Source organism: Oncorhynchus clarkii, unplaced genomic scaffold (assembly GCF_045791955.1).
Source record: "Oncorhynchus clarkii lewisi isolate Uvic-CL-2024 unplaced genomic scaffold, UVic_Ocla_1.0 unplaced_contig_3447_pilon_pilon, whole genome shotgun sequence".
Lineage (NCBI taxonomy): Eukaryota > Metazoa > Chordata > Actinopteri > Salmoniformes > Salmonidae > Oncorhynchus > Oncorhynchus clarkii.
In genome coordinates, this window is record NW_027259446.1 from 17,196 (window position 1) to 31,266 (window position 14,071).

Consider the following 14,071-nt stretch of genomic DNA (forward strand, 5'->3'; position numbering starts at 1 on the left):
TAAGATAATCATTTAAAATGTCTGTTTCTGAATTACATCCTTGACATGGGCATCAGATTTGACCATGATTCATTTAATTTGCCTGAGCCTAACCGGAAGGTGCGCATAGGCAAACGGAGCATCTTCACCTGGGCTCCGCTCTGTCGCATCAGTGATGTTTGTGGGGTCTGACACGCTCGACAAATCGAATGAACCATAGGCTTCTTGATCGTGACTGATGGGTTAGAGTACACGTTTTAGGGACAGCAGGCACACACACGTAATGATTGTAGTTGCATGGGAATCGCACGGCAGACTAAACCCATACATGTCCCCCAGGTCGATGCCCAAATGGATGCATTGATATAAAGTAAATGAGCATCAGTATCGTCTAATATCTACCAATTACTGACAATAACCAAGGAAACAGCCTATCAGAGAGCGCATATTAGGCTACAATTCTACAGCAGGTCCACACGACGCACAACCCCCCCAAAATTCAGTTTCAATCTCATTTACAAGGAGGCTGGAGACGTTGTAATTGCCTAGATCTTTTGAATTCAAGTTTTGGACACTCGTGTTTTAAAGTTACGCATTATTCATTATTTTTTTTCACATGTTGGTGCACAGGCTGAATAGGCCTATTTGTTATTATGTATATCAATAGAAAACACAGCTGACTAACGAATACATAATTCCAAACAAAAAATACACATTTATTTACCAAGACAGTACATCTTTTGGATGGTGTTTGATACACATACACTGCGTTAATGAGTGGGTTTATCATTCCCCACAAAATCTGTTGCATTTAACAAGTCAGGTCTTGATTTCTTTGGAACTCATTGTCCAACCTCATTTCCTCGCGGTGGGTGGTTGGCATTTTAATAGAGTATCATGTGTCTGCCAATGCCACACTGCTACACTTGTGAATTACATATAATTTCTCCTTTTCAAGCAAAGCAATTAAGTACTGTTTTGGTGGCAAACCAGTCGTAGTGGTGCATGGTGAAACAGTAATTTGTTTTATTTCATTAATTTAAGCCATAATGCCCGGTGTAGGTACCATTTTAATTCATAATTTAGCATGACACGCTCCTCAATAGATTACGCAGGTAGGCCTATACAGAAGAAGAAAAAAAACGAAATTGGCAAGGTACAAGAGGGAGGGGGAAGGAAGACCATTACGCAGGTTGTCATGACATCACCAGCGGCTGGCTATAAAGCCGTGAGTAGTAATTCGTAGAGTTAGAGTAGCACTTGGGAAGCTTGGAGTAAAGACCGACGCAGAGACAGAGAACCCATATCATTTATCGTATACTGAACTTCGCCAAAGAGGAATCCTTTACAACAAAAAACTTGTCAGAATGAACATCTCACATTTGGTGGCATGTGGACTTATGATCACCCTGCTTTCACTGCGGACAGGGGCGAAGCCTCTGACACCGGCGCAACAGAAGGTGAGGTCACTTCATTGATGTGCGCGCTGTCATTTGTGAGCGGAATGCGATTATTTGGAGAACTATATTTGCATGGTGCGCAGCTATAGGCTAACTAATATTATTCACATTACGGTTCCCCAAATAGCATCAACAACTGATGCAAGTGTATAGACTACTGGGAATGTATATATTGGTATGCATACTATCAATGGCCATGTATCATATATATAACCTAGGCTATACTATACTAAGACCATTGCATTTACATTACACCGCTCATATTGAAGATGGGGGTTTGTATCTTTCTTAATTAACGTACACATAGGCTATTACTGGAAGGAAAGGCTTGCTTTTTTATTTATTTTTAAAACGATCCGGGCGATATATAGATACTGTGTTCAACGGCGAAACTACAGCCACTTAGGCTACTTAATTGCATACGGTTGACTATATTCATGCTGGTACCCAAGCGCGCGTCTTGAGAAGCGCTATATGAGGACACAGTGACCTTTACATGTAGACTACCCAAATGAGCTTTTGCGCGTCCTACATGTAACATACATATTGGTTGCCTTCAATAGGCTACTAAGTCAATCTTACATATCTTTGAAAACGTGTTTTTTAAACCAGATAACATCCCTTTCCCACCCGTTGAAAAGGCGCATCTGCCATCAAGAGACTCATAGCGCAAATAATTAAACAACAAAAAGCATTATGTCCTTTAATCAACGTTGAAAACTGATTGGATTTGCAAAAAGTCATCAATGTAAGGGAATTTAGTACTATTTTTTACCCAACTTTAAACCTAAATACAACGACATGGTTAAAAAAAATAACGTTGAATTCAAGTTAGTTGACAACTCAACCAAATGTAAATCAAAACAAGACGTTGAACTGACGTCTGTGCGAGTGGGTATTCTACTGCATGCGCACCTGTCTCTCCAGCTGCATCCGATAATCCCCGGGACTGGGAGACTCATTTCTGACCAGTGTTTATCGCTTTATTCAACGAATGTGCAATTAGAAAGGCTATACACACCGTTTCCCATGTGTTAAAGCCCAACTGTAGCCCATGACCACACATACATTCAGGATTTGGTTTCAAAGGACGGGCCAATTAATTGCAGCATTTTATGTGAGTTCTATTCAGTAGCTAATTTAGGTCAGAACTCGTCGTGTAGCTACTGTCTTTTGGTTCTTCCCGACGCGAGTCAAGTGTAGACAGCACTGACATTCCTAGATGTAGCCTATAATTGAGCAAAGGTTTCTTATGGAACACAAATACATTTACAAGGCCAGTTGAAAACAAAAAGTGTTGGGAAAAGTGCAGGATAGTGAGTTTACTGCTTGCCGAAGTAGGCAATTGATGTCCCGAATACGCATATTTGTCGTTAATCAGAATCATTCCCAGATGCGCAATCTGCTGACAGGTGCTTACACAAGTCGTTTCCATAGAGAATGTATTATCTAAAGCGGGTGTCTCTTGTTTCTGTATCCCAGTCTCTCAGAAGTTTGCTGGGGGAGGAACTGTCGGAGTTCATGGCGTCGGACGAGAGAGAGCAGAGGATGGAAAAAGTGCGCTCCCGGGTACGCTTGCTGCGAGACCTGCGCATGGACACTCGCGCCAAGGCCATGTGGGCGCGACTGCTGAACGACCAGCCCAGCGCACGGAGACACAAATCAAACACCAAGAAAGGGTCCGCGGCCCGGAGCGGCTGCTTCGGACACAAAATGGACAGGATAGGCACCATTAGCGGCATGGGCTGTTAGAGAAAGCATATCAAGACTTGTTGGTAAGTAACCTAACCTCTCACGCGATCTCCCTTTCTCCATGCGCAATTACACATCATGTGATTAAATCAGGAGGAACGTACATCACCACCACTTTAGGATGGGAGACAAAAAGGCGAATGATATATATATATTTTATAGACCATTGGAAAACAACCTAATTTGAGGACCGTTCTATGGGCCTACTACAAAATCCCCAATATAAATCCTGTGAGAATTTCAGATGAGTCACCCATAGACTGTAAAAGCGTTGAACAGTTTGCAGTAAATACCCATGTTTTTATTTATTTTTTTATTTAACATTTATTTAAGAATAAATGTATGCTCGTGGAGGTGATGATGTGGCCCCCTGTGAGCACGTCAGACTGGCAACATGTTGCAATTTCTCAACCTGGGGGCAGGTCCTCAAAAGAAAATGAAAATACGTTCATCATTCATATCTCGATATTCATAAAACTCAAGCTAGCTCACTAGCAGAGTTACATTCATCAACATCAATGACCGCTGATAGCCCACCCTCTTGCCGATGTAAAAAATCATGCGTTTAGGAGGCACTGTAACTACCGTGCATTTGTGAGGGAGTGTGTTGCGGAAATAAATAGGCCTATGCTCAAAAATGTTAGAATGTTGTGACTTATCTTCAATGCTCTCAAATGGTTAAATAACGACTTCATAATATAGCCTAGTATTCATGCTATTTTAACTCATAGTGAGTGGCTTGTTAGCTAGAGTCCAGACTACCTGTGCTGCCGCTGCTGCACTGACACATGTGCAACTCCTGACAGAAGGGATGGAGTTGGATGGGAAGGTCGTAGATGCAGCGGCTCCTCTTTGTCTTTCTGCCTCTCTCTGTGTCGCGTAGCAGCCAACCAGATCCAATATTGATGATTATGTAAATCAAGTGCTGTTCATTGTCAATCAAATGTTATGCTGCTGTGGCAGTATTGTTGATATTTAAACTAAGTAGCTAGCTACACACGATCGACCGGTCACCGCATCTCAAGCCATGCATGTTTGGATTCTGAGCATGCGAGCTCCGTACTCGGCAGGCCACCAACGGACGGGTATGGGTGGCAAACTTGACGACGTCACGACTAATTGCGGGCAGAGCAACAGACAAAACTGAATACAAAAACTCTTATCTGTGCTTATCTGTGTAGACTCTTATCTGTGCAAGACACATGCCTGACCTCAAAATTCAGAGTAGGGATAAATCCTACAGACTAATCCTTTTGGTTTAGGCCTACTGACTAATACAAACACATCTGATTAAGACTGCATTAGGAAGAAGGATAGGGAGAGACCTACAAATGCAACTGCTTCTTGATTGAAATCATGAACAATCCACTCCAAATTGACTTTTACAAGCAGTCCATCTATGTGCTATCTGCATTTCCTGTGTGGGACAGTGGGAGAGGGCATAACGATGTGTCCCACTGATGCTGTAACAGAACATTGTGTTGACTTGTGTTGAGGACAAAAGCCCCGTAGAATGAGATCACAAATCCCATCTTGAAATGTTCCAAGTCTGTGGGAAGCGATCAAATTGGCCTTAGGAAGTCCATACACATTGTAGGACATCGTCATAAGTAATCATAGCTGTTGGCTGAAGGCCTAATGGGACATATGTGAACACGATGAGGACATAATCAATGACTTCATAATTGTCCCACACGCTTTATCAATGGCCTTTGGCCTGACAATAAGATCTACAGTAGATCTCAGTGTCAGGCCAAAGGCCGTTTGGTAATGCAGAATGGATTATGGGACAATTATGAGGTCATCGACCAGTCTCTAGTAGGTAGGAAGAGGAACACCTACAGAGAGAGCAGGTTCCTCTCTTTGTAGATGGACAACACTCACAGAAAACATGTAACACACACACACAGCACCCTAGGAGGAATGTTCCAGGAAACACTTCCTTTTTGCTCAGAAAAAAAAGCAGAACATTAAAGGGGCGGTATGCAGGATGAGGTAATGGGGAAACCAGGTGAAACGCGCTAAGGGGTGCTTGGCCTTCATGTGGTAGTGTGTGGCTAACAGTGAAATCCTGCCGGGGGGGGGGGGGGCTGGTGTGGTGCCTTGCGTACGCTGTGGCTCACAGACTGTCTATACAGTATGTGACTAAGTGTGTATGTTTCTTGGGCAAACACCTCTCTTCCTCCTTTTACCAACTTTAATGTGAGAAGTGAGAGATGAGCGGAGTATTGGGCAGTCAATTAAGGATTGTGTGAGAGACAAGGTCTGGACAGTGGTTGGTCGGAGCAGAGGTGTGCATTGAGACTGTTTAGTTAGTTAGATAGTTTGTTTTAGTGAGACTGACAGGTGATCGGCTATAATTTGTGTCCATATCTATTTAGAGGTTTCTGTGAACAGGTCCATCTATTTAGAGGTGTCTGTGAACAGGTCCATCTATTTAGAGGTTTATGTGAACAGGTCCATCTATTTAGAGGTTTATGTGAACAGGTCCATCTATTTAGAGGTTTCTGTGAACAGGTCCATCTATTTAGAGGTTTCTGTGAACAAATCCATCTATTTAGAGGTTTCTGTGAACAAATCCATCTAACCAGGTCTTTTCTTATTCTTTCTTCCCAGAGCATTCAGACGATGGGTTCGGACAACTTGGGTTAAGTTGGTCCTCGCCTGAGGAAAATGACCTAAAAAGTGACCGATTTTTGGTACGAAAAGCCACCACGACCAACATATTCAAGGACTGAGACAACAATGATAAACACCAATCCATATGTATAACATAAAGACCAACACACATTACAAAATGGCGGATAAGGGTGGAAAAACTAGAAACCGCAAAGCTGTATATTGTCGCTGCTGCTGTACATTCGTGTACTTTCATTCCTGCATAAATGTATTTATGTTTTAAAAACTATTTATATGTTTATAAAAAGAGATATTTATAAATATGAGTTTTATTTATGCAACATTTTGAAATGGATGCAAACTGCAGGTCAATTCTGTTTGTAACCTTTTTTTTTTTTTTGTCCTAAACAGTTGTAAATGTTTTCAAAATGATTAAAAAAAAAACATTCCATGCACTTATGAGTCTCCTTTCAGTGTCTGTATTTGAGGAAACTGTCTCTAGGGCTCTATTCAGTGGGAGTCTGAGGCTGAGGCTTTGTTCCGTGAAAGTGAACCGCTTACATAGGCCAACAAATCTCTTCATTGAGTGCTGTTGTAAATTCTCTTTTTATTATTAATGAGGGGGGCAAGTGAATGGACAGAGAGATGCAAGAACACAAACTGTTAGGCAAGACCAAATGGCAAATATAGATACTGTATACATAACTTGCTTCCTCTCGACAGTTTCATCATCGGCGTCAACTGTTGTTTCTTAAGCTGCAACAGCTTTTAACATGTCAGGCTGGAGTGCTTGGATATCCTCATTAATCCTCATGTAGGGTCACGTATGTATGCAGGTTGAGCTCCTTTTTACAATCATGTGAATGTGTGTATTCATTGGAACAACTACAGCAGAGGTATCCTTAATCACCTGGATGTTGAGCATTAAGGCACACGACACCTAACGTTTTGCAATGTTTTTACAGTGGAAAATAAGCATTTCTTATTGGAGAAGGCCAGGAAGTCCCTATTTCAATCCGTTCTCTTCCATTTGGTACTTATTGAACACAACCCTGTGTAACAGTATAATTTTAGACCGTCCCCTCGCCCATACTCGGGCGCGAACCAGGGACCTTCTGCACACATCAACAGTCACCCTCGAAGCATCGTTACCCATCGCTCCACAAAAGCCGCGGCCCTTGCAGAGCAAGGGGAACTACTACTTCAAGGTCTCAGAGCAAGTGACATCACTGATTGAAACGCTATTTAGCGCCCACGCTAACTAAGCTAGCCGTTTCACATCCGTTACACCTGCAACCAGCTCTTGATAAACACAACAATTTTTGAACAAAGGCAAGTGTTCAGCAGTGTGATATATAAACACAAGAGGGCAGCAGTGAGCAAATAAATGTGGAATTCTCCCAACTGTGCAGGTGCATGAGCTGTATGCCAGTGAGCCTGAGCTAAGGCAATCAGAGACCACTGGAAATGGATAACTAACTCCCTGCAACGTCGTTAGCACAGAAGTGATTTCAGAATAGGAAGCCCATGCGGTAGCCGGAAGACAGGGTATTCATTTCAAATCAAATCAAATCAAATTTATTTATATAGCCCTTCGTACATCAGCTGATATCTCAAAGTGCTGTACAGAAACCCAGCCTAAAACCCCAAACAGCAAGCAATGCAGGTGTAGAAGCACGGTGGCTAGGAAAAACTCCCTAGAAAGGCCAAAACCTAGGAAGAAACCTAGAGAGGAACCAGGCTATGTGGGGTGGCCAGTCCTCTTCTGGCTGTGCCGGGTGGAGATTATAACAAAACATGGTCAAGATGTTCAAATGTTCATAGATGACCAGCATGGTCGAATAATAATAAGGCAGAATAGTTGAAACTGGAGCAGCATTTGACAGAAACATCTTAAGGGTATGATATAGAACATGTAAAAATGGACAGCCCTTCAAAGAATATATAGCAATACATGTGATCAATTTACTGTATTTACCATAATGCTTGATGTAATCAACACCATCCGCCCATCTCATCATGGTCTCTCATCTCATGGTCCATTTATTTTAGTTACAGACTACATAGGAATCCATGTGTTGCAGAGAAGTCACTATGAAAAGACAGGAGCGTGGAGGTTCTGTGTAAGAGTGACGCTCTCCCCTGATTTGATTTGTTCCTATCTTAGAGGAAAGGGGATACATGGGGAAAGGGACATCATATTCTTGTTTAATGAGCTGCTCCTCAGTCTTTGCCATGGTCTTGTTTCTAGGGCGGTATTGGAAATTGTAAGACCTAATGCATTTCATTTCTCCACTCATAATAATATGTTGGTGGATGATCATGGGGGTTGTGTAATATACACCTAGGACACCAGTTTACTTTTATTCTAATCAGCCATCTGTTCTTTATGAGTAGTTTCTAGGGCAAGAACAACCTAATTGTGACTCAGCCTAATTGTGACTGTCTAATTGTGACTCAGCCTAATTGTGACTCAGCCCAATTGTGACTCAGACTAATTGTGACTCATAAGACTTGTCTGTAATGACACCTTATTCCAGTTTCCAGTTTTATTGTCACGTGCACAAGTACATTGAAATGCCTCTTTTGCAAGCTCTAAACCCAACAATGTAGTAATCAATACCAGTAATACAAATATTACACTACAAAGTAGAACAAAAACACACAAGAAATTGAAATAAGAAGAACACAAGAAAGTACGTACAGTGCCTTCGGAAATAATTCAGACCCCTTGACTCTTTCCACATTTTGTTACGTTACAGCCTTATTCTAAATTTGATTAAATAAATAAAAATCCTCAGCAATCTGCACACAAATACCCCATAATGATAAAGCAAAAACATTTTTTTTATTTTTTTATTTTAGTAAATCTATTAGATACAGTATAATAAACAAATACTTGTTCTGGCCCCTGTATTTGGGGTTGAGTTCCTTTAGGCGATCATGTAATTCCAATTTTTGACCACTTGGGGGCCACTGTCCTGTGTCGAGGTGTGTTGTTCGTTTAATGTGCTGAACCTTGTAGAAGAAGAGTTGTTTACGTTCCGAAATGGTGAAAGTCACTCTGTGGAGCTGCAGACGTTATTAAACTCCATCCTTCTTGCTATCATTTTGTAGAAGCATTGTCTGTAAGTAAAATTAATCATAACATATTTAACATTCAATTCATGATGAAATTTTGTACAGTTTATTGTTTTAATGAGATTTATGAATCTTGATAGCCACATGGATATATGTTCAGTGCATTTGATCTTGTCATGTTTTGGAGAATTATTTACTTCCAATTTAATGCATAATGCTGCATATTTCTGTGTTTATGAACATGTATACAAATACAATGAAGCCTAACATTCAGTCATACGCATTGTTATTTTCATTCTATATTTCAGTTTTACTCATTTCAGTCACTATTACCGTACCTACGAAGCAGTGGCAATAAGTTATCCTTCAACACAACAGTAGCTGTACCGGTTTTATCAATCTGCTAAGTTTAAGAAGGGGACTCTTTTGCAAGGGTAGAATAAATAGACAGGGTTGTGTCGAGGCACAGATCTGGGAAAGGGTACTAAAACATTTCTGCAGCATTGAAGGTCCCCAAGAACACAGTGGCCTCCATCGTTCTTAAATGGAAAAAGTTTGGAACCACCAAGGTTCTTCCTAGAGCTGGCCGCCCGGCCAAACTGAGCAATTGGGGGAGAAGGGCCTTGGTTAGGGAGGTGACCAAGAAAACGATGGTCACTCTGACAGAGCTCTAGAGTTTCTCTGTGGAGATGGGAGAAACTTCCAGAAGGACAACCATCTCTGCAGCACCAATTAGGCCTTTATGGTAGTGGCCAGACGGAAGCCACTCCTCAGTAAAACGCACATGTTTTGAGTTTGCCAAAACGCACCTAAAGGACTCTCAGACCATGAGAAACAAGATTCTCTGGTCTGATGAAACCAAGATTGAACTCTTTGGCCTGAATGCCAAACATCACATCTGGAGGAAACCTGGCACCATCCCTTCGGTGAAGCATGGTGGTGGTAGCATCATGCTATGGGGATGTTTTTTAGTGGCAGGCACTGGGAGACTAATCAGGATCGGAGCAAAGTACAGAGAGATCCTTGATGAAAACCTGCTCCAGAGCGCTCAGGACTTCAGACTAGGGCGAAGGTTCACCTTCCAACAGGAAAACAACCCTAAGCACACAGCCAAGACAATGCATGAGTGGCTTCGGGACAAGTCTCTGAATGCCCTTGAGTGACCCAGCCAAAGCCCGGACTTGAACCCAATCAAACATCTCTGGAGAGACCTGAAAATAGCTGTACACCAACGCTCCCCATCCAATCTGACAGAGCTTGAGGGGATCTGCAGAGAAGAATGGGAGAAACTCCCCAAATACAGGTGTGCCAAGCTTGTAGCGTCTTGCCCAAGAAGACTCGAGGCTGTAATCGCTGCCAAAGGTGCTTCAACAAAGTACTGAGTAAAGGGTTTGAATACTTATGTAAATGCGATATTTCTTAATTTTTTTTCATTTGCTAAAATGTTTAAAATATATTTTTGCATTGGTAGTATGTGTTGATTGATGAGGATTTTTTTAATTATTATTATTATTATTATTTTTCTTAACCCCTTTTTCTCACCAATTTTGTGGTATCCAATTGGTAGTTACAGTCCTGTCCCATCGCTGCAACTCTTGTACGGACTCAGGAGAGGCGAAGTTCAAGAGCAACCCAGCCAAGCTGCACTGCTCAGAGATGCAAATTAGACCGTTTTGAATCCAAAATAGGTGACCGACGTGATTCGTGTAGATCCAATGAGAAAGGTTTGGAGAGGGAGGTTGGATCACTACTGGCTATAAGTGAACGAGTGATGCGCATTTGGAGCAATACTGGCTGTATCCAAGGCTCAGCCAATCGTTGACATAACAACAGAATGCAGCGTAGCACGCAACTGAAGAGAGAAGAGACAACCAACTTACTAGATACAGCATCAGCGAGAGCTCTGGAAAGGCAGCTTGCCAGGTACTGCATCAGCGAGAGCTCTGGAAAGGCAGCTTGCCAGTTACAGCAGCGCGTCCCCTGAACGATAGTGAAGAGGTAACGTTAGGTGAGAAGCCTGACCACGGAGACGGGGGTGAGAAGGTGATGAAGCGTACTTCATGAGCTGTAACCGAAAAACAACTGGCATTTAGAAAGTTTTAGGTGAGGGCGAAAGTGGTGGAACAAGTATTAGCATTGTTATGTATCTTGCTAGCTGGATCGAAATCTCTGTTAGCTCGCCAGAGAAATGTTGAGCAACATTAGCCAACTCATCTGATCAAATAATTTAGTTTATGGTGTGAAAATTAGCTTGCTAATAAAGTCAGACAGCTAAAGTTACAACATCAGATGAGCTGACATTAGTAACCTAACCAATTCGCTACAGTATCAACTGGTATACGACTCCTTGCCGTTCCTCAAGTTATAACGCGTCAGTTGCTTACTGGACCCTGGCAATCTGTGGGAAATGTTAACTAGCTAACGAACTAACCACTATCTGTTAAGTAATGTTTTCACTCTACAGTATGTGGTTAATTTTCAGAATGAGAGAATCAGGTGAAAATTATACTTATTATAATACATATTTTCCACCATCATTTGCAAATAAATTCATAAAAAATCCTACAATGTGATTTTCTACATTTTTTCTCATTTTGTCTGTCATAGTTGAAGTGTACCTATGATGAAAATTACAGGCCTCTCTCATCTTTTTAAGTGGGAGAACTTGCACAATCGGTGGCTGACTAAATACTTTTTTGCCCACTGTACTTGTACTGCTGTATGCAACGCAGGCTGCTAGTATGTAATATCATCAACCTAACAGTACAGCTATAACTTATCTTGGCTTACTGCATTCGCGTAACAGGCAGTCTCCTTGTGGAGTGCAACGAGAGAGAGGCAGGTCGTTATTGCGTTGGACTAGTTAACTGTATGGTTGCAAGTATGGATCCCCCGAGCTAACAAGGTGAAAATCTGTCGTTCTGCCCTTGAACGAGGCAGTTAACCCACCGTTCCTAGGCCGTCATTGAAAATAAGAATGTGGTCTTAACTGATTTGCCTAGTTAAATAAAGGTATAAAAAAAAATATAGAAAAAAACAAATCAGCGTCCAAAAATACAGATTTCCGATTGTTATGAAAACTTGAAATCGGCCCTAATTAATCGGCTATTCCGATTAATCGGTCGACCTCTAGAACAGATGTCCACAGGCAGAAAGTGTACAATGTAATAATGTGCAGTGTCGCCCAAAGATATTGTTTTTGTTGTGTTGAACCTGACTGTAACACGTGTGTGTGTGTGTGTGTGTGTGTGTGTGTGTGTGAGTGAGGGGGTGTTGTAATTTTTTTTTTACTCATTGAATGTTATTTTTGCACACATGTAGCCTTGTGCACTTGATAGATGTCTATAGTGGCCACTATAATAGAGCAACAGTAGAATGCCTGTTTGTTTAATTATATTTCTACTTTAAGATGTTTTTTTTTCCCCAAATGCAATATTTATGTTTGTGGTCACAAGCGTTCTATTATAAAGGTTGTCATGGCTAACTGCAATATTAGTGTATTGTTTTTTTTCTCAAGACTTGAGTGTCATGTGCAGTAAAGTCAAGGCAACACATAGCATTGGATTGCTTTCTTTAACATTTTTTTAGCTGTGAGTCAGGTTCACATGAACCTCTTTTTATTTTACACACAGAGACTGATCATGTAGATCATATTCTTTGTTTAATTAGTTAAAACCTGCATTTCCCTCTAGGGGTATGTCTATAAACTTGGGCACATGTAGCCACAGGGATTTTTGCCCATTCTTCAAGCAAAACTGCTCCAGCTCCTTCAAGTTGGATGGGTTCCGCTGGTGTGCAGCAAACTTTAAGTCATACAACAGATCTTGGATCTTGGATTGAGGTCTGGGCTTTGACTTGGCCATTCCAAGACATTTAGGGTCATTGTCCTGCTAGAAGGTGAACCTCCATCCCAGTCTCAAATCTCTGGAAGACTGAAACGGGTTTCCCTCAAGAATTTCCCTGTATTTAGCGCTATCCATCATTCCTTCAATTCTGACCAGTTTCCCAGTCCCTGCCGATGGAAAAACATGATGGGGTTTTAGGCTGGGTTTCTGTACAGCACTTTGAGATATCAGCTGATGTACGAAGGGCTATATAAATACATTTGATTTGATTTGATGTTGTTCTCAGGGTGATGTGAGGTGTTGGGTTTGCGCCAGACATAGCGTTTTCCTTGATGGCCAAAAAGCTGCATTTTGGTCTCATCTGACCAGAGTACCTTCTTCCATATGTTTGGGGAGTCTCCCACATGTCTTCTGGAGAACACCAAACGTGTTTTTTTCTTTAACCAATGGCTTTTTTTCTGGCCACTCTTTCGTAAAGCCCAGCTCTGTGGAGTATACGGCTCAAAGTGGTCCCATGGACAGATACTCCAATCTCCTCCGTGGAGCTTTGCAGCTCCTTTGGTCTCTTTGTTGCCTCTCTGATTAATGCCCTCCTTGCCTGGTCTGTGAGTTTTGGTGGGCGGCCCTCTCTTGGCAGGTTTGTTGTGGTGCCATATTCTTTCAATTTTTTAATAATGGATTTAAAGGTGATCTGTGGGATATTCAAAGTTTCTGATATTTTTTATAGCTCAATCCAGATCTGTACTTCTCCACAACTTTTTCCTGACTTGTTTGGAGAGCTCCTTGGTCTTCATGGTGCCGCTTGCTTAGTGGTGTTGCAGACTCTGGGGGCCTTTCAGAACAGATGTGTATATATACTGAGATCATGTGACACTTAGATTGCACACAGGTGGACTTTATTTAACTAATTATGTGACTTCTGAAGGTACTTGGTTGCACCAGATCTTATTTATGGGCTTCATCGCAAAGAGGTGAATACATATACACGCACCACTTTTCCGTTTTGAATTTTTTGTAAGTCATTTTTTAAAATATCACTTCACCAATTTAGACTATTTTGTGTATGTCCATTACATGAAATCCAAATAAATATCAATTTTAAATTACAGGTTGTAATGCAACAAAATAGGAAAAACACCAAGGTGGATGAATACTTCTGCTGGGCATTGTATATACTAGGCGGCCCCAAAAAAATGTCAAAGTCTCCAGTCACCAAGGTCATAGACTGTTCTCTCTGCTACCGCACGGCAAGCTCTACTAGAGCGCCAAGTCTAGGACCAAAAGGCTCCTTAACAGCTTCTACCCCCAAGTCATAGACTGTTCTCTCTGCTACTG

At 41.6% G+C, this 14,071-nt stretch overlaps 1 protein-coding gene across 1 annotated transcript; it reads left to right on the forward strand.

The window, feature by feature from the left end:
- The first annotated feature begins 1,266 nt into the window (after positions 1 to 1,266).
- LOC139400206 (C-type natriuretic peptide 4-like) lies at positions 1,267 to 6,185 on the forward strand. The gene is made up of 3 exons (XM_071145196.1): positions 1,267 to 1,439; positions 2,922 to 3,214; positions 5,808 to 6,185. The coding sequence occupies exons 1-2, from the start codon at positions 1,347 to 1,349 to the stop codon at positions 3,189 to 3,191; spliced, it is 363 nt and encodes a 120-aa protein (XP_071001297.1). The 5' UTR covers positions 1,267 to 1,346; the 3' UTR covers positions 3,192 to 3,214; positions 5,808 to 6,185.
- Positions 6,186 to 14,071: the final 7,886 nt, after the last annotated feature.